Source organism: Clytia hemisphaerica, unplaced genomic scaffold, assembly GCF_902728285.1.
Source record: "Clytia hemisphaerica strain Z4C2 unplaced genomic scaffold, Clytia hemisphaerica genome assembly, whole genome shotgun sequence".
Classification (NCBI taxonomy): Eukaryota; Metazoa; Cnidaria; class Hydrozoa; order Leptothecata; family Clytiidae; genus Clytia; species Clytia hemisphaerica.
Window position 1 is genome coordinate 318,295 of NW_027103240.1, and position 12,874 is coordinate 331,168.

At 36.1% G+C, this 12,874-nt stretch overlaps 3 protein-coding genes across 5 annotated transcripts in view; 1 reads left to right on the forward strand and 2 right to left on the reverse strand.

Annotated features, from left to right (window-relative positions):
- The window catches only part of LOC136820484 (anaphase-promoting complex subunit 13-like), a 34,629-nt gene extending 25,446 nt beyond the window's left edge, over nt 1-9,183 (reverse strand). For all 3 annotated transcript variants that reach the window (XM_067077673.1, XM_067078315.1, XM_067077010.1), the window contains exons 1-4: nt 9,072-9,183; nt 8,457-8,544; nt 8,120-8,164; nt 6,689-6,778 (exon numbers count right to left, since the gene is read on the reverse strand). In XM_067077673.1, the coding sequence (XP_066933774.1) occupies nt 6,705-6,778; nt 8,120-8,164; nt 8,457-8,544; nt 9,072-9,110 (246 nt within the window). In that variant the 5' untranslated portion in view covers nt 9,111-9,183 and the 3' untranslated portion in view covers nt 6,689-6,704. The remainder of the gene's footprint in view (nt 1-6,688; nt 6,779-8,119; nt 8,165-8,456; nt 8,545-9,071) is intronic.
- Nucleotides 2,036-5,292, forward strand: LOC136818461 (tropomyosin isoforms c/e-like). Its single transcript, XM_067075063.1, has 3 exons — nt 2,036-2,159; nt 3,244-3,357; nt 3,968-5,292. Exons 2-3 carry the CDS (start codon nt 3,244-3,246, stop codon nt 4,673-4,675), a joined length of 822 nt encoding a protein of 273 aa, XP_066931164.1. The 5' UTR covers nt 2,036-2,159; the 3' UTR covers nt 4,676-5,292.
- A 671-nt stretch (nt 9,184-9,854) lies between the features above and the next one.
- Nucleotides 9,855-12,586, reverse strand: LOC136822725 (uncharacterized). Its single transcript, XM_067079340.1, has 2 exons — nt 12,357-12,586; nt 9,855-11,915 (listed from the first exon to the last, which is right to left on the reverse strand). Exons 1-2 carry the CDS (start codon nt 12,562-12,564, stop codon nt 10,387-10,389), a joined length of 1,737 nt encoding a protein of 578 aa, XP_066935441.1. The 5' UTR covers nt 12,565-12,586; the 3' UTR covers nt 9,855-10,386.
- Between the last annotated feature and the right edge of the window lie 288 nt (nt 12,587-12,874).

Here is a 12,874-nt window from a genome sequence, read left to right on the forward strand (position 1 = left end):
AAAAAAAACATCTATCTCATAAAAAAATTGAGTTATTTGACTAAGAACATTGATGTATGCTTATTAATAGTGATTCTTATAGATAAACATGCGTTTTTTGAGCCAACAAAATTTTTTTGCAAAAATCTGCTTAAACCAATTTTTACCTACGATGGTACCCTACTTTCATGCAAAAAATCAGAAAAAAATAACGACCTAATTTTTCACAAAGTCCAAAAAACCCGTTTTTTAGCCGTTTTTTGGCCCAAATTTGCCCCAAAATTTTTTTTTTTGAAAATCGGGCTCCGTCACATTCGAGGGTTTATAGTTATGCATCTTTGTGCAAAAAATCAGAAAAAACTAACGAGCCAATCATGAGGAAAGCTAATAACTAACGAACAGACGAACGGACGAACGGACACAGGTTAATTTATAGGACCTCCACCGGGGTAGGTCCAATAAAGACGTAAAGATTAAAGAGAAGAGAATAATAAAAATATATAACTAAAATAAAAAACTAAAATAAAATATAAAACTCTCAGTGTAATTTCTGTAATTTACTTTCCTAACTGGGAAAAAGTAGTGAAAGCCACTCGTACAATTCGAAAATTTCACTCGTGATTTTTTTTGTTTCGAATTTTCCTCGTCCTTTCGGACTCGGAAAATTAATAACAAAAAAATCACTCTTGCAATTATATTCGAATTGCACTCGTTATCATGTGATTACATATACTTAGGCTGCTCAAGTTAGTTTTTTTCCCGCCGAGAACAATTACCAGATCTCGAAAACTTATGTCAATTTTTTTGCCATTTTTTTCTAAGGGCATGGAAAGGGTTAATGGCGTTTTTTTTTTTTTTTTTTTTTTTTTTTTTGGGGGGGGGGGGGTTTAGAAGGGGTGTTTATGTCTTCAGTACTACAAATATGTCATTTCAAAGATAAAAGTGGGTCAAAACGAGTTTGAATACTGAAAAGTGCTATTATCAACATATCACCTAGAATTTCCTCCGCATATTTCTACCTTACAGCTACTTGTTTCAAATAATTATTCGAAGGGGCGTTTATTGAAAATGTTTCCTTTAGGGAGGGGTGTTTATTCGAGGGGGGTGTTTAAAATAAGGGGGTTTATTCGAAGTAATACGGTAACTGTAATAAGCCAATGAGCCTGCTTAACGAGAAGTGAGATATTTTTCACCAAGAAAGAGAGAGCGTTTATTGAAAATGTTTCCTTTAGGGAGGGACGTTTATTCGAGGGGGGTGTGTAAAAGAAGGGGTTTATTCGAAGAAACACGGTAACTGCAATAAGCCAATGAGCCTGCTCAACGAGAAGTGAGAGATTTTTCACTAAGAAAGAGAGAGAGGCGGCATTGAGGAGGCGTTTATTGAAAATGTTTCCTTTAGGTAAGGGCGTTTATTTGAGGGAGGTTGTTTAAAAGAAAGGGGTTTATTCGAAGAAATACGGTAACTGCAATAAGCCAATGAGCCTGCTTAACGAGAAGTGAGAGATTTTTCACCAAGAAAGAGAGAGAGGGAGCGTATATAGAAAATGTTTCCTTTAGGGAGGGGCGTTTATTCGAGGGGGTGTTTAAAAGAAGGGGGTTTATTCGAAGAAATATAGTAACTGCAATAAGCCAATGAGCCTGCTTAACGAGAAGTGAGAGATTTTTCACTAAGAAAGAGAGAGAGGCGGCGTTGAGGAGGCGTTTATTGAAAATGTTTCCTTTAGGTAAGGGCGTTTATTCGAGCGGGGTTGTTTAAAAGAAAGGGGTTTATTCGAAGAAATACGGTAACTGCAATAAGCCAATGAGCCTGCTTAACGAGAAGCGAGAGATTTTTCACTAAGAAAGAGAGAGAAAAGCACTATTCTCGTATTGATTAAAAGTCGATAAAAACAACAAAAGAAATGATGAATAAAATAGTGGAAAAAATTATCAAGGAAGAACTGAAGAAGCATATAAAAGAAAGAGGAGAGAAATAATGAAAAATTATAAATTATTCAAAATTAGGAAGATTAAAACGAAAAGATGAACAAAAATAAAAAATAATGAGTATGAGAAGCAGAGGAAAAATAAGACGAAATTTTCTTTTTACCTTCGGCCGTGGAATAAAGCTGAGATTTTAAACCAAGGCTGAAATTCAAGAAAAGGGTTGCGTTTTTTGGAAATTTCAAATCGCAAAAAAGGTATTATCTTGTTTTCTCAATGCTATGGTAATTTGGGATAAAGCTATAAAGATTAGGGTTATATGAATGCTCTATCCTTTAGAAATCCAGTTGACCTGATCTGAAATCATTCTAAAAAGGCATACATAGCGAATTAAATTTGAAAACAAAACCTAGAAATTTAGAGACAAAAAATTGACTTAAAAATGAAACCTATAAGAACTTTTTAATCAGTTGATTATACACCTTTCCCGAATTGTTATTTAGGCTTTTGGACTTTTTTGTTTTAATGTTTGAATGTTTCTATTTAGTTTCATAAAATTGTATGTCGCAAAACTAAACAAATAAAAAAAGAATTATGAAAAAAGCACTTCCAGTTCTTGAGTTATTTTGATTTGAAATTTCTTTATAAACAATAGAATTACATGGAAACGAGGCCGGGCTGTATGTTTTAGTTTTTATAAGGGATTTCACCTTGAACAAAAACAGTCATAAAAATTGATAGAAAAAAGCTTTTGAGGTCAAATTTTCAGCATGCACTTGTCATTATAGGAGGAATACAAATATATAGTTTTCAATATGGTTTGAAGACCTTCGAAAAAAACCTAACAATTCGGGAAAGGTGTATTGGCTGAGCCTCAACTTGAAATAGAGGCTTCGAAATTGTACTTTCTTAAGAGCAGGCTCGAATTGTAGTTGTTAGGTTTTGCCAAAGTTTTGAGTCATTTTCTTAAAAAGGTAACCGTTTTTTAGTAGAACAATTTATATACAAGAACAAGTTAAGAACATTTTAAGGTTTTATGGACTCGAAAGCATCAAATTTCTTAAAAGATTGCCCAAAAATACTTACAAAATGATGAAATTAGGAACATTTTCAGACTTGAAACTTAAAAAGTTAAAATCATCCGAAGGCTTCAATTGTGGACGTCCTTATATAAAAAAATTGTATCCATATGAAAAAGGATATAGAAATATCCTTCTTTTATCTTTATGTAGCAAGCTCTAAATTGCTCTACATTGTAACAAGCTCTACTCAAGTATTGAGCACTCTTAATTGTGCAGAGAAACACAAGATGAAAAAGGATATATATATTATCATTTTCAGATGTGTGCGAAACGTGAGGATATGGAGAACGTATTGAAAGTGAAAATCAACACACTACTAGATCAAATCGAGACTGCCCACAAAAAAGAAGACGAGTTAAAAGGAAAAATACAGGTATGACGTCATCTTCTAAGAATTAATTCATGACAGACTTCTTAAACTTGCTCATAAAACTTGGTATGATAGCTGATTGTCATATACACGCTTTTTTAATAAGAATATACTTTATAAGAATATTTATGATGAAATTGGCCAACAAATTGAGAATATGGTAAGAATATCCACCGTCATGGAATTTGGTAACTGAACCTAAGAAAAGTCAGTTTTATAGAGTATTTTACCATCAAATTGCCAATTAATCCCCAGGAATGCTAAAAGGTTCCACAAAAATGTCAAATCTTCGCTTGAAGTATGTATTACATACTAGATTTTTGCTGGGTTTAGATCCAAATCTAAGAATACCTTAAGAATATTTCAGGATGATTTTTTCTCAAAAATTAAAGAACATTCATGATGAATTGGAAAAACACCATTCTTATAAAAAAAGTGTTATTGTTATTTTTTAACCATCTTCCAGAAGATACCTCTGGTTGTTCATCGGAAATGAAGACAAAATAAAGATGTAATTACACGCCTATCTGCAGGGCGTCTTAAGCTTGCTACAAATTATTGAGTATAACTCTTTCTAAAGATTAAATCTTTTTATCTTTCCCTCCGATCCAAGGTGACAGACACGGAAACAGAGAAGGAAGAGAAGATCGTTTTAGAGTTGCACGCAAAGCTACAAGCATTGGAAGAAACATTACGTGAAAAAGAGCTCGACAACGAACGATTACGCGAGAAAGTTCGACAACAACAAATCGAAGCTGATTGTATTGATGAGTTCAAGGAGCGTACTGAGGTCAATGATATCCACGAGAATTTCAAGGCTAAACAACTGAAAGAAGAATATGGTGATTTACTGATTTCCAACAAGTCTTTGAAATCAAAGGCTAGCGAAACTGCAGCTGAAATTACGGAAGCCGAAAAAGCATTACGTCATGAGGAGCAACTGTGCGATGCGGAAGAGGAGCGGACTAAATGTTTGGAGCGCGAGCACGCGGATGTTACGAAACGTCTGCAAAATATGTTGAAGTTACAGGAAGATATAAAGGAACGAGAGCATGCGCAGAAAGAAAAAATCCGCACGCTAAGGGAAAAGCATGCCGAAACGGAAACGCGCGCAACCAAATTAGAAGCCGAAGTCCGTAAAATGGAAAGTCAATTAGATTCGATGTCTGAACGACTTGTGGACATGAAAACTGAACAAGACAATCTGGTCTGTAAAATGTTAGAAGAGAAAATGAAGATTGATCAGACGTTGATGAGCGACCTGGAAACAAAACCCACAGATACCCATAAAGCAATGCGGTTAAGACAACACAAAGAATAAAGCGGCTTACCCGAAGCAGTTACATAACTCCAATCAACAATTTTGGTGCTATTTCCTTTTTTTCAGCCAAAAAAAAAAGGAAATTGAACTAAAATTTTGATTCCACCACCAAACAAACACAGTTGACAATCACTAACAGAAAGATTCGAACTTTAGAAAGCATTTGATATGGGTTTCTCCTTGACGGGGACTGGGAATAAGTATAGCAGTTCGAATTAAGGAAAGTCTACAAGTTTCGAAAGGGGTGAACAAATCGAAATTTTGGAAATTTGCCTCTACGGTTTGCCTTAATTTGTGGTAAGCTGCCATCAACATCAAAAGAAAGTTCGAAGTAAAATTCTCGTTTTCGCGAATCGGTACCTTTTTCAACTAATTTCTTTCATTTTCTTAGAGGTTTTAGCAAACAAAAACAAAAAAAGTAACGTTTTTGGCAAATATTCTGGTTTCGAAAGCCCAAAAAACTCCTTTTTAATATTAATTTTATTTTGTAACATAATAAATGAATTTATTTGCATAATTTCGGATTTAACTTATAATGTACTATGATTTAAGAAATGTAATATATTTTTGGTTATATTTAAAATAATTGTACTAAATGGTACACCAAATGAAATCAGAGCCAAGAAAAGCTATCAATAATTGGGCTTTTCCAGAAAATGTCCGTAAATGGGGGAAACAGATGGCGTTATTTTGGTGCTTTTACCGTGAATGGGGGATGGAGGATAAAGTGTCCGGAGAATAGTGAAAAATCTACAAAATTTGCTTTTTCCAGGGGGTAAACTTGCTCTATTTTTGGGTAACTTTGCTCTGTTTGAGGGTAATTTTGAATGTCCAGGGGGTAAACTGATGCTTGTCCAAGGGGGGGGGGTTACACCTGCTGTCAAAAGTCACAATGTCCGGAGGTAAATTTCCAAAAAAATATAGCCCATATTAGGCTTTTCCAGAAATAGTCCGTGCCCCTGTTGAGGATATCGGATATCCAGGGGGTTATTAATTTTTTTTCAAAAGTGGATATCCAGGGGGTAAAGTGTCTTTTCAAGTGTAAAAAATACGATATCCAGGGGAAAGCATCTTTATAAGAGAGGATATCCAGGGGGTTCGATACTTCGAAAAACCAATATCCTCAACATTGGGGGTAAATTTTATATCCTCCATCCCCCCATATTCAATTTTTTCCAGGAAGACCCTATTGTGGAGACAAACAAAGAGCCTGAAAATCTTTCCACAATTTTAAACATTCCTCATGTCTGTTGTTTTGAAAGGGACCATATCTAACTGAAATGATGGACAATATATTTGGCTCCCTCGAAATATTGATAATTTATCTACAATCATGGACAAAACATTTGAGACAAAGGGTATTTCCCGGTGAAAATTTAAACACCACAAATGATTTTAAGCGCGTTAAACTACAGTTGGAAAGTAGAGTTTTAACTCTGAGTTTTTAACATGAGACTTATGAGTTACGACCTTAGTATCTCAGGATTTCAAAGCTCAAATTTGCTCCAATAAGGCTTGGAATATAGCCTAGAAGCCACTGAACCCATCCAAAATCGAAATATTCAATGAAAGAAAGTGGAAGTGCTACAATATCTATTCTCGCCCGAACTTTAAATTCTGAAAAACGTTAGAATACACTAAAATCTCATTATGTTTTGGCTATGTCGATCGTTTGGTTGAGCGGCAATATTAGGCTGATTTGATATAGGGGATTCCCGTTCGAGAGTTTTTTATTTTTAGAAACTTGATTAGCTTGATTAGTTAAAGTGTTTATATTAGAGATAAAATTTCATTGAATTTGAATGAAAAAATCCCATGGATTAAAACAAATTTTGGGTAACTCTCGAACGGGAATTTCATACACGATTAGCATTCCCTATATCAAAACATATCAGAGGGGATGCGTACAGCCTACGGCCGTATGAGAAGGGACAAAAAAGATTCGAAAATAGAGCAACTGAAGTCACGAAGAATATATAGATTCAAGAAAAGGTGAGTATAACAGTAGCTTACCCTTGTTGTTTTCCATCTATCGAACATGTTTTGTGCTCAGGTCTGTCCATTTCTCTTCTTTCTCGCGGATACTCTCACCAACTTGTTCGCCTATTGACATCAACGAAATAAAAATGAATGAAAAAGATAACGAAGTTTGTTTACCTTAAATTCATATTCAAATACCTTATCGGCCCTCTTTACGCCAGCCCTTATTCCGCCACAGCCTAATTTAGGGATTACGCCAATAAGCCGTAAATAACGCCAAAACTTGTAAAAATCGCTACTCAGGTTTAAAAACAGGGAGTATTAACTAAAATTTACGTAAAAATATCATCTTTTATTATTAAACTGTTGAAAATTGCATAGAAAATCATTGATTTTTGAGTTTTGGATATATAGTAACAAAAATGAATAGTTTACATCCTTTAATCGTGCCTAAAATCCATTGAGAAAAAATGGTTAAAAATTAACGCCGCTTTTAGGTAAAAATTGCAAAATTTTGGCCCTTTTTACGCCGGCCCTCTTAACACCGGTCCTTATTACGCCACGAGCCTAAAAATAACGCCAATAAGTTTTATATAAAAAAGGGCCGATAAGGTAGTAAAAACAACGAAACTTCCAAAAAGTGGAACGCGCGCACCGCACTGGGCTCGACTATTCAAGGTCCCCTTCCCGGGTCCAATCGAGGAATAGTGGGAAAATTGTTCTAGGCCTCCAACTCCAAAAACAAAGACAAAAAAAACGCTCACAGGTATACACCCAAGGAATAAGTGTGCCAAATTTCTAAAGTGTCCAGGCTGACCCGAAATTTTTGGGACAAACAAACAGGCATGGTACAAATAATATTTTGTTAAGGCTCACCGAAATTTGCAAATGATTACGAAAAATCCTTAGCACTATTTCACACCCTCAATCAGTACTCAAAATTGTCACGGTTACATGAGCTTTTTTTCATCGAACCCAAACCCCCTAGAAAATCTGAACCTTGCCAGCCGTAGGATTAAAGTTTCTCAAAAAACGCTCAGATCTCTCAATCTCAAGTGCGTAATAAGCGACTCTCCCCCTTGTAAATTTTTGGATTTTTTTGCATTGGAATATCAAGAAATTTTTCCTCTTGATAGTTATCTACACACATTTGACACACAATGTTGTTCTAATGGACGTTAAGAACGTAACATGAGCGAGATTATGTATCGGAGATATTCTACGGCTACGGTTGCGGGGCTGCCCGTACGGGTCGTGTCGTTGTCTACTTTGCTTTGTACGGGAAAAACACCAAAACACCGTAGAAGCAAGTCGACATAATGCCGTACGTCAAATATCGAACTTGCTTTCACCCGCCATTACTTGCCTCACTCGCCATTACCCTCACCACTTCAACCGTAGCCGTAGAATATCTCCGATACATAATCTCGCTATGGACTTTGTAAAAAGTTAACAAATCATCACCTTCGTTATCGACTGGTGGTAATTCCCATTCTGGTACTTGAATTTCTAATGATTGAAAAGTAAAAAGTATAAACATTTAAAAAGCAAAATCCAGGGGAATCAACCTCAACGACCAGCGGGTAAGTGCCACATGAGAACGAAGAGTGGACCCTTCAAAATTTTGTCCTTGTTTTTTGTCTTAAAAGCCTGTTTAGCTGAAAAAGCTGAACAAAATCAGAATTCAATAGACCTTTTCGCCATTGATGTCATTTTATATGCAAGCAGCGCCATTTTTCATACAAATCATAGATTGCCGAAACAGTTTATCTTTTTCACCCTATTCAGGTCTATTAAGTACCTTCATTAGGGAGAACATCCTGTTTGATTTCTTTGGTGATTAAAACATGCATTGCATTGTCAAAATGGACTGTCGAGAAATCGCTGTCCTAGAAAGATAAAAATGGTAGATAGTACACGTTTTTATTTCATAACAGGGTATGTGAACATTTATGGTTAAGGGGCTAAAATTTAAAAATATGCACGCAAGCGCGCATGCACGCTTGAACGTAACGTTCTTAAAAACAGTGTACACGAAGCAAAATATTGGCCTAATATTTTCTTAATTTTGACTCTACAGGGTCTATGGAAGACGAATTCCCCAGGATTCACAAAATGTCATCAAAACTATGTTCCGCGGAGCGTAAAAGATATTTTCGACCATCAAAGAGGTTAGAACATTGCGCTTGGATATTTCTAACCATCAAAAATATTTCAATCCGTCTATAGTTAAAGGATGCTTCAACGAAGAATAAATTTACTGTCGAGGTTGAATTTTTTAAATATTTGGTGTCGAGCAGGATGATCGATGTCCTGTTAGACAAAAACCGATTTTTTTATCGCGTTTTAACAAGTAAAAATTTGGTTTGTGGGAAGGCACTGGCTAGATGTTCGACTGATGCTTAGAAAACTTTACCTTTGTACTATTTGATGTGATTTGTGTTCGTTTTGACATTTTGTTGTTCCGCCTTCTCTTTCAAGTTGGTCCTTTGAATTTTGAGACAATTTTGAGAAATAAATTTTATTTTTTACCTGAAAAAAATAATACGTAAATTTTAATGATAGAAAACTCTTGGCATCCATATCGAACGCTACAATACTTGAGTCCTTGCCCTTTTCTCTATTCTTTTCAAACAATCAAAAGGGACAGTCAGCTTAACAACATCTAGATCGGCAATTTACACCCTCAAAAACTACATAATTGATTATGACACCGTCTCACAGCCCCGGTGGAACTTTTTCCTCAGCGAGGATAAAAATTCCTATCGAAATTCCGATGGGGATAGAAATTCTATTGATCTTAAGTCAAAAATTCCAGTGGAAATGTTTTGGATTGCCATTTTTTAAACATTGAATTTCGAATGGGGATGAAATGAAAGTAAATTTCCCAGTGGGCTGAAATTCCAGGGTAATTTGCCACCGGGGACGAAATTTTTGCCAAATTTTCTAGTGGGGATGGGGGGTCCCAGCGGGACTGTGACACGGGGCTGTATTATGGGTTCGAGTTTACCAGAACCGATCACAAATACGTACATTTGCCATCATCCAACCTCTGTTAACCCGAACCCGACCCTTTTGTGGAATTAAGGTTGAGTGGTGTATTCCCATTCCAAGATAAGCAATTTTCTAGCACTTAAAACACACCATGCTCGATCAATGAAGTTCTTGATAGGACTTGATATGTTTACATAAAAGGTGATTGTATCGTTTTCTTATATATTACAATAAAATCAAAATGAGAAAGTGAAAAATATAAATAGCTTTAACGGAAAATAAAATAAAATTTCTTGAAACGTGTATAATTTTTGTCCGGTTATTTCATAGAAGCTCTCTTTCGGAGTAACCAAGGATACCATTGCCAATAATAATAACAACTGAGTACACAGTAGCACGATAAAAACAAAAGGAAGCATAAAGTTCATAGCCTCAATTCTCTAACTAGTAACATTTGTTTAATCTTTCTGTAACAATTCCTGCCTCAATACTTGTTTTCATCAGGAATAAGTTCATTAACGAAGTTTTTAGTACCGTGTTCAAAATACCAAAAACAAAACAGAAGGAAAATTTTTTCGTTTGTTGTAATCCAAGCCTAAAACCTCTGATTCATTGCAATTTTCTCGTTTTCTTCAGCTACCAGGGACTATCAAAAGCTCATAAAAGCTCATAGAAGTTCAAGATTATCTTCCAGGGAAATGGAAGGAATAAAAGAAAAAGTCCCAAGAGACTAGTTCCTATTCATCCGGTACATAGTCTTCATCTTTGTCTTTAATAGCAGCTCTTCTTTTGTTTTTCTCTTCGCCATATCCCAACATAAGTTGTTGTTCGGTGCCTTTGTAACGCGTCATCTCAAATTTCTTAATCAAATCTTTCTTCACGTCTTTACGAGGATTGAACTTGACTCCATAACTTGCACACAGATCTTGTAATTGCTCCTTATCGAGGGAGTTCAGATTCTGAGGTAGATCTTCAGCATCTGCATGCTTTAAGCTGCACGCATCATAACCTGAGGCTCCACCAGAGACATCCGTTTTCCCGTCAGTGATCATCAAGCGTGCTTGTGAGCGAATATGTTGAGACAATCGTTGAATCAACTCATGGCGTTTACCTTTGATTGGAAGATTGAAAGTTTCGCATTGTCTTTTAAGCATTGTGTCACTGAGCATCCATAGTTGACCTAATTGGCGCCCGTTCGATTCCCATTGCTTTAATGCAAGTATTTCTTCTTCACTTGCTTTAGCATCTAACTTAGACCTAGCCTCAGCTTCTTCGTCCGCGACCTCTTGTTGGTACTCACGGATCTTCACTTTATCATTACATTCTGTCAAATGCTGTTGTGCCTCATCATGGCCTTCTCCGCGTTCTAATTCCCAGCCGCATCGAGGACACGAATCCCGTAATTGCAGAAGAAACAGTTGTTCCTGAAGACGCTGTTTACTGGCCCCATCCTCGCCAGCATCGCGGTTACCGGCCCTTTGAGCACGACGCTTCTTCTGAGCAGCTTTCTTCAACCGTGATTCATGTAACTCCTTAGCCTCCTGTCTGACCTCCTTTTCGCGTCGCTCTGATACTTTGAACATCCAAAAACCAAATTCTTTATTACATTTAATGTTGCCACAAGTAATTTTACGGTGATAATCATCCGGATCATACGAAAATTCTTTACGACAATGCGGGCAGTAATGCAATGCAGTCATACAACCAAATTGACAGGAGCACACGTGACAAATATACTGCTTTAATCCAGTCATAATGAAATTATAAGCACAATCCTCTAGTCCGACAACAGGTAAACCCCATTCTGTTTTACATTGAGGACACTTGACTTTGGTTTTGAAGCAACCACCATTAGATCTGGTGAATCGTTCAGTTTTCTGTCGCTTTTTAGCTGGCTTCTCGTCCTCGTCGTCCTCGTCAGCGAACTTCTCAGGGTTCGCTAATCGTTCATAGGCAGATAGAAGTGCTTGGAAAGCTTTGACAGCTTCCTGGTTACCTGGATTCTTATCGGGATGCACTTTAGAGCTCAGTAACAGGTAAGCTTTGCGTAATTCAGCTTTTCCAGAATTGGCTTGGATCTTTTTACCGCTAAGTGATAGAATAAAAGGATAGTTGTCCTCATTTTCCAAAATGATTTTGAATAATTCGTTCTTTGCATCCCCTTCGTTTGATTTTCCGGAAGCTGATGTAGATCCACTTTCATTTGATGTGGAGTTTGATGCACCAGATTTTCTGATTTGGTCAGCTAAGCGTTTGTACAATTCACCTAAAAAGTCAAATATCATAGGCTTCCATTTCCATTGATAAAGAATTTGGTACGAAGCAATAAAAAAAGAGAACAAACTAATAATAGTTTTTTACCAAATGTTGAACTTGGGAACACTATTTTCTTTACGTCAAAATATGATACAATATGAAAATCTACAGACAAATCTGTGGATAACCAAGACACATTGTGCTTTAAAGCAAGCAAAGAAAGACAAACATTCAAACATCTCCATTATAGCAGACCTGGAATCTTATTGGCTAAATAATGTGTCCTTGAGAATGAAATAATAAGAGTCTCCTTTATTGGTTGAATGTATATTTTTCAGTAGGCTTCTAAATAAAGGTTTTGTCTACACAACACAAACAATAAGCAAACGAAATTCTCTCAAATGAGATTGTCTCCATAGATTTGGATTTTGAAAAATTAGCAATACCTCACCTCTATCCCCGATAATTGAAAGTCCATTGGCAATCAGAGCTGTTCTGACATCTTTGATTTTCATTGTTTTTACTTTCTTGCCTGCTTCTGTATTCATACATGGCACATTATCAATACTTTGACCACCATGACATTGGGGTGTACATAATTCGTTGGCTTTAGAACAAGCACAGGATCCACATGCATTACTGTCACATCTGCAACCCATTTTAATGATAAATTGAATCTTAGATTTACTCTCACTAAAGAAAAAAGGTTGTAGAATTTGCAGCACCAAAATAAACAATAAATATTACACTAGAGAATAACTAGAGACCACTTGTTATTTCATAAAAAAAGCTGTTTTAAATACGTACTAGTTATCGCATGATTTCGAGTGCAATACGCGAGCCTTTAGGCGAGGAAAAATATCGGTAAAATCTCGGAACGAGTAAAATATCGAGTATTGCACGAGAAGTCATGTGATAACTAATTTATTGTCGACTCAAAAAAATTGTCCTCTTTTTGTTTCAAAACTT